We start from the raw sequence: 18,531 nt of genomic DNA, 5'->3' as shown, positions 1-18,531 counted from the left end.
ACAGTACATGAATAACAGGGGGTAGGGTATAATGGTTACACAGTACATGAATAACAGGGGGTAGGGTATAATGATTACATGGTACATGAATAATGGGATAGGGTATAATGATTACACAGTACATGAATAACAGGGATAGGGTATAATGATTACACAGTACATGAATAACAGGGGGTAGGGTATAGTGATTACACAGTACATGAATAACAGGGGGTAGGGAATAATGATTACACGGTACATGAATAACAGGGGGTAGGGTATAGTGATTACACGGTACATGAATAACAGGGGGTAGGGTATAATGATTACACAGTACATGAATAACAGGGGGTAGGATATAATGGTTACACAGTACATGAATAACAGGGGGTAGGGTATAGTGATTACGCAGTACATGAATAAGAAGGGGTAGGGTATAATGGTTACACAGTACATGAATAACAGGGGGTAGGGTATAATGATTACATGGTACATGAATAATGGGATAGGGTATAATGATTACACAGTACATGAATAACAGGGGGTAGGGTATAATGATTACACAGTACATGTATAACAGGGGATAGGGTATAATGATTACACAGTACATGAATAACAGGGGGTAGGGTATAATGGTTACACAGTACATGAATAACAGGGGGTAGGGTATAATGATTACACAGTACATGAATAACAGGGGGTAGGGTATAGTGGTTACACAGTACATGAATAATAGGGGTTAGGGTATAATGATTACACAGTACATGAATAACGGATTGGGTATAATGGTTACACAGTACATGAATAACAGGGGGTAGGATATAATGGTTACAAGGTACATGAATAACAGGGGGTAGGGTATAGTGATTACGCAGTACATGAATAAGAAGGGGTAGGGTATAATGGTTACACAGTACATGAATAACAGGGGGTAGGGTATAATGATTACACGGTACATGAATAATGGGATAGGGTATAATGATTACACAGTACATGAATAACAGGGGGTAGGGTATAATGATTACACAGTACATGAATAACAGGGGGTAGGGTATAATGATTACACAGTACATGTATAAAAGGGGATAGGGTATAATGATTACACAGTACATGAATAACAGGGGTTGGGTATAATGGTTACACAGCACATGAATAACAGGGGGTAGAGTATAATGGTTACACAGTACATAAATAACAGTGGGTAGGGTATAATGGTTACACAGTACATGAATAACAGGGGGTATGGTATAGTGATTACGCAGTACATGAATAACAAGGGGTAGGGTATAATGATTACACAGTACATGAATAACAGGGATAGGGTATAATGATTACACAGTACATGAATAACAGGGGGTAGGGTATAGTGATTACACAGTACATGAATAACAGGGGGTAGGGAATAATGATTACACGGTATATGAATAACAGAGGGTAGGGTATAGTGATTACACAGTACATGAATAACAGGGCGTAGGGTATAATGGTTACACAGTACATGAATAACAGGGGGTAGGATATAATGGTTACACAGTACATGAATAACAGGGGGTAGGGTATAGTGATTACGCAGTACATGAATAAGAAGGTGTAGGGTATAATGGTTACACAGTACATGAATAACAGGGGTAGGGTATAATGATTACATGGTACATGAATAATGGGATAGGGTATAATGATTACACAGTACATGAATAACAGGGGGTAGGGTATAATGATTACACAGTACATGAATAACAGGGGGTAGGGTATAATGATTACACAGTACATGTATAAAAAGGGATAGGGTATAATGATTACACAGTACATGAATAACAGGGGTTGGGTATAATGGTTACACAGCACATGAATAACAGGGGGTAGAGTATAATGGTTACACAGTACATAAATAACAGTGGGTAGGGTATAATGGTTACACAGTACATGAATAACAGGGGGTATGGTATAGTGATTACGCAGTACATGAATAACAAGGGGTAGGCTATAATGATTACACAGTACATGAATAACAGGGATAGGGTATAATGATTACACAGTACATGAATAACAGGGGGTAGGGTATAGTGATTACACAGTACATGAATAACAGGGGGTAGGGAATAATGATTACACGGTATATGAATAACAGGGGGTAGGGTATAGTGATTACACAGTACATGAATAACAGGGCGTAGGGTATAATGGTTACACAGTACATGAATAACAGGGGGTAGGATATAATGGTTACACAGTACATGAATAACAGGGGGTAGGGTATAGTGATTACGCAGTACATGAATAAGAAGGTGTAGGGTATAATGGTTACACAGTACATGAATAACAGGGGGTAGGGTATAATGATTACATGGTACATGAATAATGGGATAGGGTATAATGATTACACAGTACATGAATAACAGGGGGTAGGGTATAATGATTACACAGTACATGTATAACAGGGGATAGGGTATAATGATTACACAGTACATGAATAACAGGGGGTAGGGTATAATGGTTACACAGTACATGAATCACAGGGGGTAGGGTATAATGGTTACACAGTACATGAATAACAGGGGGTAGGGTATAGTGGTTACACAGTACATGAATAATAGGGGGTAGGGTATAATGATTACACAGTACATGAATAACAGGGATTGGGTATAATGGTTACACAGTACACGAATAACAGGGGTAGGGTATAATGATTACACAGTACATGAATAACAGGGGGTAGGGTATAATGGTTACACAGTACATGAATAACAGGGGGTAGAGTATAATGGTCACACAGTACAGGAATAACAGGGGTAGGGTATAATGATTACACAGTACATGAATAACAGGGGGTAGGGTATAATTGTTACACAGTACATGAATAACAGGGGGTAGGGTATAATGGTTACACAGTACATGAATAACAGGGGGTAGGGTATAATGATTACACAGTACATGAATAACAGGGGGTAGGGAATAATGGTTACACAGTACATGAATAACAGGGGGTAGGGTATAATGGTTACACAGTACATGAATAACAGGGGTTGGGTATAATGGTTACACAGTACATGAATAACGGGGTAGGGCATAATGGTTACACAGTACATGAATAACAGGGGGTAGGGTATAATGATTACACAGTACATGAATAACAGGGGGTAGGGTATAATGGTTACAAAGTACATGAATAACAGGGGATTGGGTATAATGGTTACACAGTACATGAATAACAGTGGGTAGGGTATAATTGTTACACAGTACATGAATAACAGGGGGTAGGGTATAATGATTACACAGTACATGAATAACAGGGGGTAGGGTATAATGGTTACACAGTACATGTATAACAGGGGTAGGGTATAATGATTACCCAGTACAGGAATAACAGGGGTTAGGGTATAATGATTACACGGTACATGAGTAACAGGGGGTAGGGTATAATGATTACACAGTACATGAATAACAGGGGGTAGGGTATAATGGTTACACAGTACATGAATAACAGGGGGTAGAGTATAATGGTTACACAGTACATGAATAACAGGGGGTAGGGTATAATGGTTACACAGTACATGAATAACAGGGGGTAGAGTATAATGGTTACACAGTACATGAATAACGGGGTAGGGTATAATGGTTACACAGTACATGTATAACAGGGGGTAGGGTATAATGATTACACAGTACATGTATAACAGGGGGTAGGGTATAATGATTACACAGTACATGAATAACAGGGGGTAGGGTATAATGGTTACACAGTACATGAATAACAGGGGGTAGAGTATAATCGTTACACAGTACATGAATAACAGGGGGTAGGGTATAATGGTTACACAGTACATGAATAACAGGGGGTAGAGTATAATGGTTACACAGTACATGAATAACTGGGTAGGGTATAATGGTTACACAGTACATGAATAACAGGGGGTAGGGTATAATGGTTACACAGTACATGAATAACAGGGGGTAGAGTTTAATGGTTACACAGTACATGAATAACAGGGGGTAGGGTATAATGGTTACACAGTACATGAATAACAGGGGGTAGATATAATGGTTACACAGTACATGAATAATGGGGTAGGGTATAATGGTTACACAGTACATGTATAACAGGGGGTAGGGTATAATGATTACACAGTACATGAATAACAGGGGGTAGGGTATAATGGTTACACAGTACATGAATAACAGGGGTTGGGTATAATGGTTACACAGTACATGAATAACAGGGGGTAGAGTATAATGGTTACACAGTACATGAATAACAGGGGGTAGGGTATAATGGTTACACAGTACACGAATAACAGGGGGTAGGGTATAGTGATTACGCAGTACATGAATAACAGGGGGTAGGGTATAATGATTACAATGTACATGAATAACAGGGGATAGAGTATAATGGTTACACAGTACATGAATAACAGGGGTTGGGTATAATGGTTACACAGTACATGAATAACAGGGGGTAGAGTATAATGGTTACACAGTACATGAATAACAGTGGGTAGGGTATAATGGTTACACAGTACATGAATAACAGGGGGTAGAGTATAATGGTTACACAGTACATGAATAACAGGGGATAGGGTATAATGATTACACAGTACATGAATAACAGGGGTTGGGTATAATGGTTACACAGTACATGAATAACAGGGGGTAGAGTATAATGGTTACACAGTACATGAATAACAGTGGGTAGGGTATAATGGTTACACAGTACATGAATAACAGGGGGTAGAGTATAATGGTTACACAGTACATGAATAACAGTGGGTAGGGTATAATGGTTACACAGTACATGAATAACACGGGGTAGGGTATAGTGATTACGCAGTACATGAATAACAAGGGGTAGGGTATAATGATTACACGGTACATGAATAACAGGGGGTAGGGTATAATGGTTACACAGTACATGAATAACAGGGGGTAGGGTATAATGATTACACAGTACATGTATATCAGGGGATAGGGTATAATGGTTACACAGTACATGAATAACAGGGGGTAGGGTATAGTGATTACACAGTACATGAATAACAGGGGGTAGGGAATAATGATTACATGGTAAATGAATAACAGGGGGTAGGGTATAGTGATTACACAGTACATGAATAACAGGGGGTAGGGTATAATGGTTACACAGTACATGAATAACAGGGGGTAGGGTATAAAGGTTACACAGTACATGAATAACAGGGGGTAGGGTATAGTGATTACGCAGTACATGAATAAGAAGGGGTAGGGTATAATGGTTACACAGTACATGAATAACAGGGGGTAGGGTATAATGATTACATGGTACATGAATAATGGGATAGGGTATAATGATTACACAGTACATGAATAACAGGAGGTAGGGTATAATGATTACACAGTACATGTATAACAGGTGATAGGGTATAATGATTACACAGTACATGAATAACAGGGGGTAGGGTATAATGGTTACACAGTACATGAATAACAGGGGGTAGGGTATAATGATTACATGGTACATGAATAATGGGATAGGGTATAATGATTACACAGTACATGACTAACAGTGGGTAGGGTATAATGATTACACAGTACATGAATAACAGGAGGTAGGGTATAATGATTACACAGTACATGTATAACAGGGGATAGGGTATAATGAATACAAAGTACATAAATAACGGGGGGTAGGGTATAATGGTTACACAGTACATGAATAACGGGGTAGGGTGTAATGATTACACAGTACATGAATAACAGGGGGTAGGGTGTAATGACTACACTGTACATGAATAACAGGGGGTATGGTGTAATGATTACACAGTACATGAATAACAGAGGGTAGGGTATAATGACTACACTGTACATGAATAACAGGGGGTAGGGTATAATGATTACACAGTACATGAATAATAGGGGGTAGGGTATAATGGTTACACAGTACATGTATAACAGGGGTAGGGTATAATGGTTACACAGTACATGAATAACAGGGGGTAGGGTGTAATGATTACACAGTACATGAATAACAGAGGGTAGGGTATAATGACTACACAGTACCTGGGTAACAGTTACACACAGGGATGTGGATGTTAATGTGCGTCTCCCAGCCTGTGGCAGGTGCTGATATAGTGTGCAGCCAGTTCTGCTGTGTTGAAGTCTTCTCCCAGGAGGATCGCTATTTTTTGGTTCTCTTCTATATTATTAAAGTTCTGGATAAGAGCTGTGAGTTTCTCCAGGTGGGCACTCCTCACTTCAGAGTATTGTGTGCAGCACAGCAAGAAATGTGTTTCATCTTCTACCTCTCCTAGCTCACATCGCTGGCACAGTCTCACCTCCCGGGGCTTCCTGTTCTGTCTGTGTCTGCCTGTTTCTCTCACACACCTCTCCTAGCTCACATCGCTGCCACAGTCTCACTTCCCAGGGCTTCCAGTTCTGTCTGTGTCTGTCTGTTTCTCTCACACACCTCTCCTAGCTCACATCGCTGGCACAGTCTCACTTCCCGGGGCTTCCAGTTCCGTCTGTGTCTGCCTTTTTCTCTCACACACCTCTCCTAGCTCACATCGCTGGCACAGTCTCACCTCCCGGGGCTTCCAGTTCTGTCTGTGTCTGCCTGTATCACTCACACACCTCTACTAGCTCACATCGCTGGCACAGTCTCACCTCCCGGGGCTTCCAGTTCTGTCTGTGTCTGCCTGTTTCTCTCTCACACCTCTCCTAGCTCACATCGCTGGCACAGTCTCACCTCCCGGGGCTTCCTGTTCTGTCTGTGTCTGCTTGTCTCTCTCACACACCTCTCCTAGCTCACATCGCTGGCACAGTCTCGTCTCCCGGGGCTTCCAGTTCTGTCTGTGTCTGCCTGTTTCTCTCACACACCTCTCCTAGCTCACATCGCTGGCACAGTCTCATCTCCCGGGGCTTCCAGTTCCGTCTGTGTCTGCCTGTTTCTATTTCCAGGCTACACTGCTTCTGAGGGACTCAGCACTCCCTGTCACTCACACCAACCCACCCAGCGCTTCTTCACTTAACCCACAGGTGGGCAACTCTAGTCCTCAATTGCTATCAACAGGTCAGGTTTTAAGGTTATACCTGCTTCCGCACAGGTGGCTCAGTCAGAGACTGAGCCAATGATTGAGCCACCTGTGCTCAAGCAGGGATATCCTTAAAACCTGACCTGTCGGTGGCCCTTGAGGACTGGATTTGCCCACTTCTGACTTAACCCTTCACTCCCTCCTGGCGATCCTCTGCCGTGTCACCCGAAATGGCTTCCAACACAAGCCGAACAAATAATGATATGAATATAACTTCGGCTATTGGAAAAAAAACTTTTATTTTAATTCCTTTCCCTGATAAAAATTGACATCATTGATAAACTCAGCAGTCTCCTTTCCATGTGGGAGAAGGCAGTCCCATAGCGTCTCTTGTACATTCCCATACAGACAGACTGTGGAGCGCTTTAAAAATAAAACATTAGTATGCTAGTTTCTTTATTTTTCATAACAAACATTTAACATCATTTTCCATACAAGCAGATACAACATCAAGTACTACATGTGCATATTTCCATATCTCACAACTGTTTCTACCAAACAGTGGATACTATATTAAATTATACAAAATGAAATCATACTGTACACGTGGAGAAACAGAAACGGCAGTGTTCATATTGCTGTCAGATAATGTAACCGTATCCATTATATAACCTATTACATGTTCCTGTGAATTAACCCCTTCATGACTGGCTGGGCACCCTTATTTATGTCATTGCTTGTATATACACCCCTTTCTACTTTATCATCTGTTTTAATAGAAACCACCTTGGTCCCTCAAACACCTTTTTATTAACCATGGGAAAAAAGTTCCAAATCATTTCCCCCATTTATTATAGAATTTGTTAACTCCTTTCTCTGGATCTTTTGTGGCATCTCTTCTATCATATAACATTACAGGCATTCATTCTGATTTGGGTTCTGTTATGTTAAGAGCGTATGGTTTTAACCAATTCCTGAACATAAGCTTTTTTGGCAAGGTCACTATTACTATTGCTAATTTAGAGAATGATTGCTTATTTTTTTTTTTTACCTTTTTGGTCCGTGGAGTGTTTTTACTGACGCCAATTGTGCAGAGGAGAAGAAAATGTAAATATATTTTTAATCATCTGAGCAGTGCTGTGACATAATTAGCCCCCTCAATACCAAGAGGCTTTTCTTCTAAGCGGTGCTGAGCTGTAACATATAGCCCTAAAGAAACCTTTCATCCCATTCACCCTAAGGTGGCCCTAAACTCTCGTGAACCGCCTGCAAGGACCTGGAGCTATTTACTGTCAGACTGCCCTGCCCAGAAGAGCTTGCAATCCTAATGTTAAACAGGAGGCAAAGGGAGATCATTAGGAGTGGGCAAAACTGTCCAAATTAATTTCCTAGAATTCTGTGGATTATCTTGGGAAGATCCATTCTGCACACCAAATTCCACATGCAGATTTCATACTTGAAAATTTGGGCAGATTCATTCAAATTCGCCGTTGACTGCAATGTGGATGGATTTGTTTCTTTTTTTTAATCTGCAGATTGAGAACGCGAGAGATAGTGAGAGACCTTTCTAATGTTATTAGCTGTCCCCAATTGTATATGTATCCCCTCAAACATCCCTCCAAATAAATTAGGGAGACATGTCCATGCTGAAAAAGGAGCACAACTGAGAGATATGCTAATGGCTATGCAAAGTATATGTAAATTAGTCCTGTACCACACGTACGTGTACCCTACCACACGTTCTAAACTCATTTCCATACTAACTTAATGACTGGAATGATGCCAGACCACACCCACTGCTTTTCTAGACCACAGCTCTAGCAGTGTGAGCTGACCCAGCTGATGGCTAGCACCACTGTTACAGCTGTGCTTCAACTTGTTTTTGATTGTGTGTCGGAAAACGTGTTTTATTTAATCTCTATTAGAATATGAAGAGAGAGAAAATGCAATTCTCTACATGAGGTGTACTCCTAAATACTCGAAGTGGGTAAAATACTCATTAAAGATGTATAATGACCTGGACAAAGTAACTTTTAATACATATATAATTAAAAACAATGAGAAAGGAGCACCAAAGAGAGTCAAAATAGAGGATACATTAACGTTATACAATGTATCCGTGATGTATTAACCTAACTGAGTTAAAAAGTGATACATTTATTGATACAGAATGAAGAGAATAATAAAAGAAAACATAATTATAAAAAGCACAAGATCTGAGGGTAATTAAACCACCATGTGTACTGGTCCCAGTAGTGAGACCTAGTACTTAGTGGTAATTTAAGCAAAATGATAAGCAATGAATGGAGCCTGTATATTTATATTTGCAGAACAAAAACCTCCTGATATACAGCTTGTTAGCTTCTTCAGAGGTGCAGTCACCCTGAAAGAGACCCTATCCACTTAAATAGATTGGGTTTAATGCCCCCTGTACAATCTATATAAACGAGATTTCACATATCTGGTTTAATAAGATGAAAATGTATAACATCCAGATAGTTCCACGAATATAGCATTACAAATAATAATAGTGCTTGCTTGTTAAACCGCAATTATAGCGGTGCAATCCCTAGAGCAGCAGAGGTGGCACCCATTTTCTTCTAACCCAGTAGAGCGAGGTAGCCCATGTTCTGTTCCTCTTTTATTATTTAATGTCACCTGTCCTCAGTAACTCATAGCCCTCAGTACATATTATTACTTTGTGCTTGAAGTGCTTACAAGGTTACAATCAACAAAATAGATATCCCTTGGAGGTATGCTGTTAGAAGACAGTGTGCACTGCTAGCCATCCGCTGGTTTGCTCACACTGCTAGAGCTGTTGTCCTGAATAACAGAGATTGTGTGGGTACAACTTTGATCCTGTTGGGTCTGACACCATACCCCATCCCTAAGGTGTTTCGACTTGTCAACCCAATAACAGTTTGTGTGCTGTGGAAAGCAAGTGGAATAGCTTCCTACCGTTAGTAGAGTTTCCTTTATTATAAAATAAAGTCTGCCTTTCTGTCTCAATCCACAAATGGATTCCGAATCTGTTTGCGGATTGTCAAAAATGCATCCAGTAAAGGATTGTCCTTTGCCACTGGCAGAAAATAAAATCTGCATATGCGGATTTCTCTTTTGGAGAGTGATTCACGGAAATTGGTGGATTGCCACCCGATTCGACGCGGATCCAAATTCACAAAATAAAATGCGGCCATCTCTAGAGATAAGTCACCTCCACATAGAGTCACATGGAATCCGTGCTGAACCCAACTTCATGTAGGATCAAGTGCAACTAAAGTCAGCGAGGTGCCTTAACAGATTAATAAGAGAGGATGGAAACCGTGAAAGAGCAATCCAGGCGGGCAATTATTTTTGCAAATTTGTTTTTAACATAGGATTGAAGCAGGGGGTCTGCCCATTCATTTCAGCTCTGGGGCACCCTACTGCCAGAGATACACACCTCCGAAGGGGGTGCCAGTATCTCATGCTTTTTAAAGCACCCACGTCACATGGGCCAATAGGAAGCCGCACCGGATGACATCAAGGCTTCCTCGTGACACCACGGGGCGCGGGACCTTTGAAAAGCAGCTATTATGTATGTATGTCTTTATTTGTATAGTGCCATTAATGTACATAGCGCTTCACAGCAGTAATAGTTACAATCATATAAATAATAAGATATAAATAACACATAATAAGATATAAATAACACAAAAGGGAGAAGTGCTTCAGACTTAAAAGTAACATTTAGGAAAAGGAGTCCCTGCTCCGAAGAGCTTACAATCTAATTGGTGGGTAGGAAGAACGTACAGAGACAGTAGGAGGGTGTTCTGGTAAGTGCGTCTGCAGGGGGTCAAGGTTAATGTAAGAGGTGTTAATTATCAGCCATCGAGCTACTCATATGCTTCCTTAAGCAGGTGTGTTTTAAGCTGGGTTTTAACGGTGGATAGAGAGGGTGCTAGTCGGGTATTGAGGGGAAGAGCATTCCAGAGGTGCGGGGCAGTCAGTGAGAAGGGTTTAAGGCGGGAGAGGGCTTTGGATACAAAAGGGGTAGAGAGAAGACATCCTTGAGCAGAATGCAAGAGTCGGGATGGTGTATAGCAAGAAATTAGGGCTGAGATGTAAGGAGGAGCAGAAGAGTGTAAAGCTTTAAAAGTGAGGAGAATTGAGTGTGTTATACGGGATTTGATAGGAAGCCAGGAGAGGGATTTCAGCAGGGGAGATGCTGAGACAGATTTAGGAAAGAGCAGAGTGATTCTGGCAGCAGCGTTTAGGATAGATTGTAGGGGAGACAGGTGAGAGGTAGGAAGGCCGGAGAGCAGGAGGTTACAGTAATCAAGACGGGAGAGAATGAGGGCCTGAGTCAGAGTTATAGCAGTCGAGCAGCAGAGGAAAGGGCGTATCTTTGTTATATTGCGGAGGAAAAAGTGACAGTTTTTAGAAACGTTTTGAATGTGAGAAAAGAATGTGAGAGAGGAGTCGAGTGTGACCCCTAGGCAGCGTGCTTGGGCTACTGGGTGAATGATGGTATTTCCAACAGTAATGTAGAAGGAGGGAATAGAGCCAGGTTTGGGAGGAAGTATGAGGAGCTCTGTTTTTGACATGTTAAGCTTGAGTTGGCGGAGGGCCACCCAGGATGATATAGCCGACACACATTCAGAAACTTTGGTCTGTACCGCAGGTTTTACCTGATCCCTGCTAGCCGAGCAGAGTGGCAACCGGCACCCCTTATGGAAGTATCTATGGAAGCAGGGGGTCCCTGGAGCTGAAATGAATGGGGTTCAGCTCAGGAGAACCCCGTATGTTAACAAAATTGCCTCTTTAAGTATGTCTAATAGACAATATACTGTACGCTAGTAGCTGTATGCTAGTCCGACATGTATCTCTGGTAGTATTCATTGTAGCATACAAAGGGATAAGAACATTAGAGAAGGTTTGAGTCTCACAGAGGGATAAAGAAACTCCTCGTGCTGCTGTGGCACCAGTTCTACTGAAGGGAGGAGAGGATGTGATCAAGGTGAGCGCTTTCTCTCCTCACAAGCTCATCCTACTAATCAAACATCATGCCTCCGCCCACCTCACCCAAGCCTCAAAAGCAAACAGCCTCAGGTATGTTCAGGCAGAGCCAGGCACTGATAAGGAGGCAGGATAAGCTCTTGCAGCCTCCAGCAACCCCAGCCTGCTATTCTGAGCAATAACACAGGGCAACAACGGAAATAGTCAGGACCCTTAAATGTGCAGTTCCTCCTAGGACACTACAATTTCATCTAAGAATAAATATATTATTTGTCCATTAATAGGTATAATGTACACAAAATGTGCATATTGCCCGTAAAAAGTTTTCTATGCATACCGTACTGTACCTCTCCAGCACTGATGAGGTTAAATACGGTGGAAGGGCTGTATATCACTGCAATTATCTTAGGAGCTGTCCAATAAGATGTTTGTTTTAGGTACAATGAACCTCAAGCTTGCAATCTAATTTACACCTCCACCAAGGCCAGCATTTGAACCTAGAACCCTGTCCGGTAACAGACTGGTCTCTGATAAAGCAATACAGTCCTGGGGTTCATTGTGCTCAGTCAGTCTATGTGCTCTATGGAATCTTTCCCAGTATTCAATCACATAATGTCCGGAATGCCTTCAACAGCCCACATAAGCAGTCCAGGTATTGTATGATTGGGAGGATTAGCACCTAGTGGTGCCCACCACAGCATGTGGCGCAATATCTAGGCCTCACCTCTGCATACTTTAAGGAATAATATATGAAGGAGGCAACATTCATTAAAAAAAAAACACCTACACGTTTCACGCTCATGTGCTTTATCAAGATTTATCAACACCGTGATAAAGCGCAGGAACGCGAGACGCATAGGTGTTTTTTTAACCTGTACATTGCTTATGTGAGCTAAATAAATACTACTTTTATGGGAGTTACCTGGTCATGATCTTTTTGGTCCTGCCCTGTTGCGGTTGTGCGCAGTTCTACACCGACATCGTGTGGTTGTCTTTGATAAGTGATGGCTCTGTCTTTCCTCCCCCTGCAGGGATCTGAAATCGCAGGTGGAAAAAGAAAGCAACAAGAGGGAGCTTCTGTCCAACCAGAGCCACCTGAATGAGACTCACTGTGTGCACTGTCTGCAGCCCTTCAAATTCCTGCTCAACAGCAAGCGCCAGTGTCAGGACTGCCAATTCTACGCCTGCAAAAACTGCAGCCGCTACAACAAGAAGGAGCAGGGCTGGGTGTGTGACACCTGCAGGGTGACAAGGTCAGTGTGTGACACACGCTGGGACACCAAGCTATCAGGGCGGGATGTGTGATGCCTGTAAGGTTATTAGGTGGGTGTGTGACACCTGCAGGGTGACAAGGTCAGTGTGTGACACACGCTGGGACACCTAGCTATCAGGGCGGGATGTGTGATGCCTGTAAGGTTATTAGGTGGGTGTGTGACACCTGCAGGGTGACAAGGTCAGTGTGTGACACACACTGGGACACCTAGCTATCAGGGCGGGATGTGTGATGCCTGTAAGGTTATTAGGTGGGTGTGTGACACCTGCATGGTGACAAGGTCAGTGTGTGACACACGCTGGGTCACCTAGCTATCAGGGCGGGATGTGAGATGCCTGTAAGGTTATTAGGTGGGTGTGTGACACCTGCAGGGTGACAAGGTCAGTGTGTGACACACGCTGGGACACCAAGCTATCAGGGCGGGATGTGTGATGCCTGTAAGGTTATTAGGTGGGTGTGTGACACCTGCAGGGTGACAAGGTCAGTGTGTGACACACGCTGGGTCACCAAGCTATCAGGGCGGGATGTGTGGTACCTGCAAGGTTATTAGGTGGGTATGTGACACCTGCAGGGTAACAAGGTCAGTGTGTGACACACGCTGGGTCACCAAGCTATCAGGGCGGGATGTGGGTACCTGCAAGGTTATTAGGTGGTTATGTGACACCTGCAGGGTGACAAGGTCAGTGTGTGACACACGCTGGGTCACCTAGCTATCAGGGCGGGATGTGTGATGCCTGTAAGGTTATTAGGTGGGTATGTGACACCTGCAGGGTAACAAGGTGCATGTTACCGAAAATAAGGGCTGAGAGTGTGATACCTGCAGGGTCACTATGGGGCAAGAATAGCTTGTGACATGATCATCTCGTACTGAAAGGGTTAGGTGACAGGTTTGCTACTGTCTCTGGCAGTGAAGGGGTTACTGGTTGGTGTTCTGGCATGCACAGCTAAAAAGAAGAAATAATCAAAAGTAAAAACAGAACTGGCTCATTCTCTCTGTGACCCGGGGCCATTTGAAAAACCTTTATTTATAACAGTGGGACAGTACTGCCATCCTAACTCCATGTCCTCATATCAAAGTCCAGTCCTGGTTTTTCTACATTTTCATCCCACCTATAACTAAAGAGTTGGTTGAACGGACAACACGTCCCGATACCCTGCGCATTCCTCCCTCCCTGGACCTGGCGTCTCTGCATTCTGAGGGTACGGTCCTGTTTAAAGAGCCAATCCAAGCAGGCCATTTTGTTTCGTGATTTGTTTTTATTTGTAACATAGGATTGAAGCCGGGGGTCTCGGGCGCTGAACCCCATTCATTGTCGCTCCGGGGACCCCCTGCTTCCGGAGATACTTACCTCTGTAGGAAGCCGCTTGGCTCGGTTAGCAGGGATCATGTAATGGCGGCGTTTCAACGCTCCCGCGCCCTGTGGGCCAATAGGAAGCTGTGACATCATCAGTTCGGCTTCCTGTTGCCCCACGTGGGGAGCTTTAAACTTGAATTGCTCCTTCAATAGCCCCCCACACTCCCTCCCCCAATCCTCCCTCCCCCCATCCCTCACTACATGGGGCTCCCCTGATTTCCCGGTGTGAATTTGTTTGTACGCCTCGCATTGGAGGAGTTCAGAGCCGGGGAAAGTAACACAATATCCATGGACTCAGAACACAATATTGTTTCTCACCATATTATTCCTGTAACCGGTCCGTCCAGTTAATCCTGCTGCGAAACAAAACACATTGATTTAGATGTGCTGACATCCAAGGCTGCGTCCATACAGCCTTCGACCACCCATAGGCGTGCGCGCGCGTGACGTCACCCACGTGAAGCGGGAGCATTTTGTGGACAAAGTAGATGCGCCGTGGGGTGTGTCTGGGGGTGTGTGTCTGTGACGTCATGGAGCTGGTTCGCCCTCATTGAGCGAACCGCTCACGTGACCTGCCAGTCGCGCCTGGTCTACGGGCGCGATCAATGTCTTAAGGCAATGTGATCGCGCCACACGCCTCAAAAGTGAGGCCGAGCAATTCCTGAGCTTGCAATGTACACTATTCCTCCCATGTTTCCATGGGACGGTGTGGATTTTATGATCTTATATTTGTATGGTGCCAACAAATTCCGTGGCGTAGTACAACGTGGGAAGGAGTAACACAGTATGGCAGAAGAGCACATTAGACAAACTTGAGACAATAGGAAGGAGGTCCCTGCCGCAAGGAGCTTGCAATCTAGAAGGATCTTCCTTATTATATACAAATGGAAATAAAAACGTCTACAGGAGCGTTTGCAGAGGGTAGGAATTAAAAGGTAATCATGGTAAATAAAATAAATACATAGGACACTCTTATTTTGGTTTTCCCTGGTTTATTTAAAAAAGAGCCGGGGCACAGGCAGCACCCCACCCCGATACTTATTTTTTACAGATTTGTTTTAGCTTTAGTGAACCGGGATCACTTGCTTTGTCCTGTCTGTTCAATGAAAAGTAACCCCTTCAGATCCAGGTGGAGCAGCAAAGCATTTCTTCGCAATGCGTTGCATGCCCCTCTGGTGCGGGAGGTGTTAAATGGCTCTGCCTTTCTGCTTAGAGGGGGGGGGGGATTTGGGGGAAGGGCTCCCCCGGTTCCAATTAAGTAACAAAACAGGTTTTGGGGCTGGGTGGTTACTACTTTAAAAGAAATAAAGAGTGACACACTGTGCTCATTTGCATGGCATTACCCAGAATCCCTGGCTGCAGGGGAAGTATTATATACTAAGAGATAATGGGGGGAAGCAGGGTTGCACACCTGTCTGAGACATGCGAATGTGCTCACAAGGGGTATTTTTTATTTTCTGAGCACTGTACAGTGGAGGGTTTTTGTCACTTTTTTGTACCCACCATAACTGGTTATACTTCAAAAGCAGAATGAACCTCCCACTTTGCTTCAGCTCAATCACCATGAAAAAATACAAGCAATGTCAAATATACAAGAATACATCTGCACATGACCTCCGTTTATCCAGATGGGGTTAAAATCCATTGCAGTGCATTCTGAAGATTGTAGTCGTTCGTTAGTGCATGAAAAATAGAGGAGTAAGGAGTATTGGGATGGGAGGTCAAAATAAAGGACAGTGATACATTGAAACAGAATCTCTGGTTTATGGAGGACTTTAGCCAATGAAAATGTTACAGTAGCATTGGGGATCTCAGCACACACCATACTCAACATTCGTCAACACACGGCACCATCTCAACCTAAACTGGGCTATCTGGGCCGGGCAGAGTCTACCTTGGGCTAGAATAAGTCAGGCGTGGAAATGTTTATTTTGCCTCCGCCATTTGAGATGAATGGTGCCTCCCGCGTGTTTGCCGGGATCGGATTATCTTACACTACCTGAGAGACCCGGCGTTGCCCGTGAGTTAAATTTCCCGCTGGGGGGGGGGGCAGTGGACAGGAGTTGGGGGCAGTGGACAGGAGGGGGGGACAGTGGACAGGAGGGGTGGGGGGGGCAGTGGACAGGAGGGGGGGGATGACAGTGGACAGTAGGGGGGGGGGTTGCTTAAAATTTCCGGGTCCCTCCTCTCCACTCCCCCTGTATGTTTCTCCGCTCCCCCCTCTCTCTCCGCTCCTCCCCCCCCCCCCATGCGCAGCTCCGGTCCCCACCCTACAGTGTCTGACACACACACAGTGTCACACACACACAGTGACACACACACAGTGACACACACAGATATGTCACCTCTCCATTTCCCCCCTCCCTCCCACCCACCTCCCACCTCGCAGCGGCGCCGCTGCAAGGCAGCTGCAGGAGGAAGGGGGTCCTTCCGGGCGCCGCCATCTTAGCCGTGAGGCAGCTGCAGGAGGAAGGGGGTCCTTCCGGGCGCCGCCATCTTAGGCACTCGGCGCCGCGAGGGAGGAAGGGGGTCCTTCTGGGCGCCGCCATCTTAGGAACTCGGCGCCTGTCCACTGCCTGTCCCCCCGACGGGGAGGGAAGTGAGCGCCGGGGAGGGAGGTGAGTGAGCGCCGGGGAGGGAGGTGAGTGAGCGCCGGGGAGGGAGGTGAGTGAGTGCCGGGGAGGTGAGTGAGCACCAGGGAGGGAGGTGAGTGAGCACCGGAGAGGGAGGTGAGTGAGCGCCGGGGAGGGAGGTGAGTGAGCGCCGGGGAGGGAGGTGAGTGAGCGCCGGGGAGGCAGGTGCGTGAGCACCGGGGATGGAGGTGAGTGTGATGGGGGAGGGGAGAGAGGACAGAGTGTGAGAGAGTGTGTGTGTGTGTGGCCGAGGGGGAAGAGAGTGGCAGTTGGGTGACGTTAGAGCCACCAATCTGATTGGCCAGAGGCTGAGGACCAATCAGATTCACCGCAGATAGCACTAACCTTTCGATTTTATATATTAAGATACAGTTATTCCCGGATTCGCTATCACCCTTAGATGCCGATCCAGGCCAGGTTTTCAAACTCAACTCTTGTCCTGGTTGTACTTTTCAGAGTGATAAAGAGTCAAATGGCCTTTCACTGCCAGAGGGATCAGCAATACAAATCTGCCCCTCCACTACCAAGGGTGTTGATACATCAATGGCGGGAGTGGAGCATCTCTCTTCTCTCTCCGCCTTTCTTTCATTTCTCATTTTGTCTCCCCAGTTATTTTCTATCTTTCCATCTCTGTTCACCCTTATTTTTCTCTCTCTCTCTCTGTCTCTTCCTCTCTCTCTCTCTCTCCAACTGTCTCTTCCTCTCTCTCTCTCCAACTGTCTCTTCCTCTCGCTCTCTCCAACTGTCTCTTCCTCTCTCTCTCCAACTGTCTCTTCCCCTCTCTCTCTCTCCAACTGTCTCTTCCTCTCTCTCTCTCCAACTGTCTCTTCCTCTCTCTCTCCAACTGTCTCTTCCTCTCCCTCTGACCTGGTCTTGTCCTTAACGTTGTATTTTTTTGGCGCTGTTCCCCCACACAGGATGGTGAAGATCGGCTCCCTGGGCTGGTATTATGAACCCGTTTATTCTCGCTTCAAACGATTTGGCAGCGCCAAGGTGATGCGCTCCCTGTACCCAAGGCTGCACTCTGAGATGAAAGGGGGAACCAACCTGACAGGTGTGGGAGGCAGGCGCTGTAGGGGTGTATATACCTGTCCGATTTACATCTGTGCCAGGAAAACTGTCCAATTCTCCTAAATCACGACACATCCAGATCAAGTCAGATACACAATATGTGTCCTTCTCAAAGGAGGGTGGCATAGTGACACAGACAGAAAATACCTATAACCCTGCACAATTGTTATTGCTACTGCAAGAAGACCAATGGGCCTGTTACCCATCCCTCCCACTGTAGG

At 44.6% G+C, this 18,531-nt stretch overlaps 1 protein-coding gene across 11 annotated transcripts in view; it reads left to right on the top strand.

Annotated features, from left to right (window-relative positions):
* MLPH (melanophilin) overlaps positions 1-18,531 on the top strand; it is a 76,932-nt gene that overhangs the window by 16,187 nt on the left and 42,214 nt on the right. For 10 of the 11 annotated variants that reach the window (XM_075607331.1, XM_075607336.1, XM_075607338.1 and 7 more), the window contains 2 exons: positions 13,010-13,231; positions 18,157-18,293. In XM_075607331.1, the coding sequence (XP_075463446.1) occupies positions 13,010-13,231; positions 18,157-18,293 (359 nt within the window). Of the gene's footprint in view, positions 1-13,009; positions 13,232-13,660; positions 13,732-18,156; positions 18,294-18,531 lie in introns of those variants that run through there. The other variant, XM_075607341.1, reaches the window with a different exon arrangement.

Source organism: Ascaphus truei, chromosome 7 (genome assembly GCF_040206685.1).
Source record: "Ascaphus truei isolate aAscTru1 chromosome 7, aAscTru1.hap1, whole genome shotgun sequence".
Lineage (NCBI taxonomy): Eukaryota > Metazoa > Chordata > Amphibia > Anura > Ascaphidae > Ascaphus > Ascaphus truei.
The sequence above is the reverse complement of the archived record's forward strand: the minus strand, read 5'-3'. Positions and strand labels throughout refer to the sequence as shown.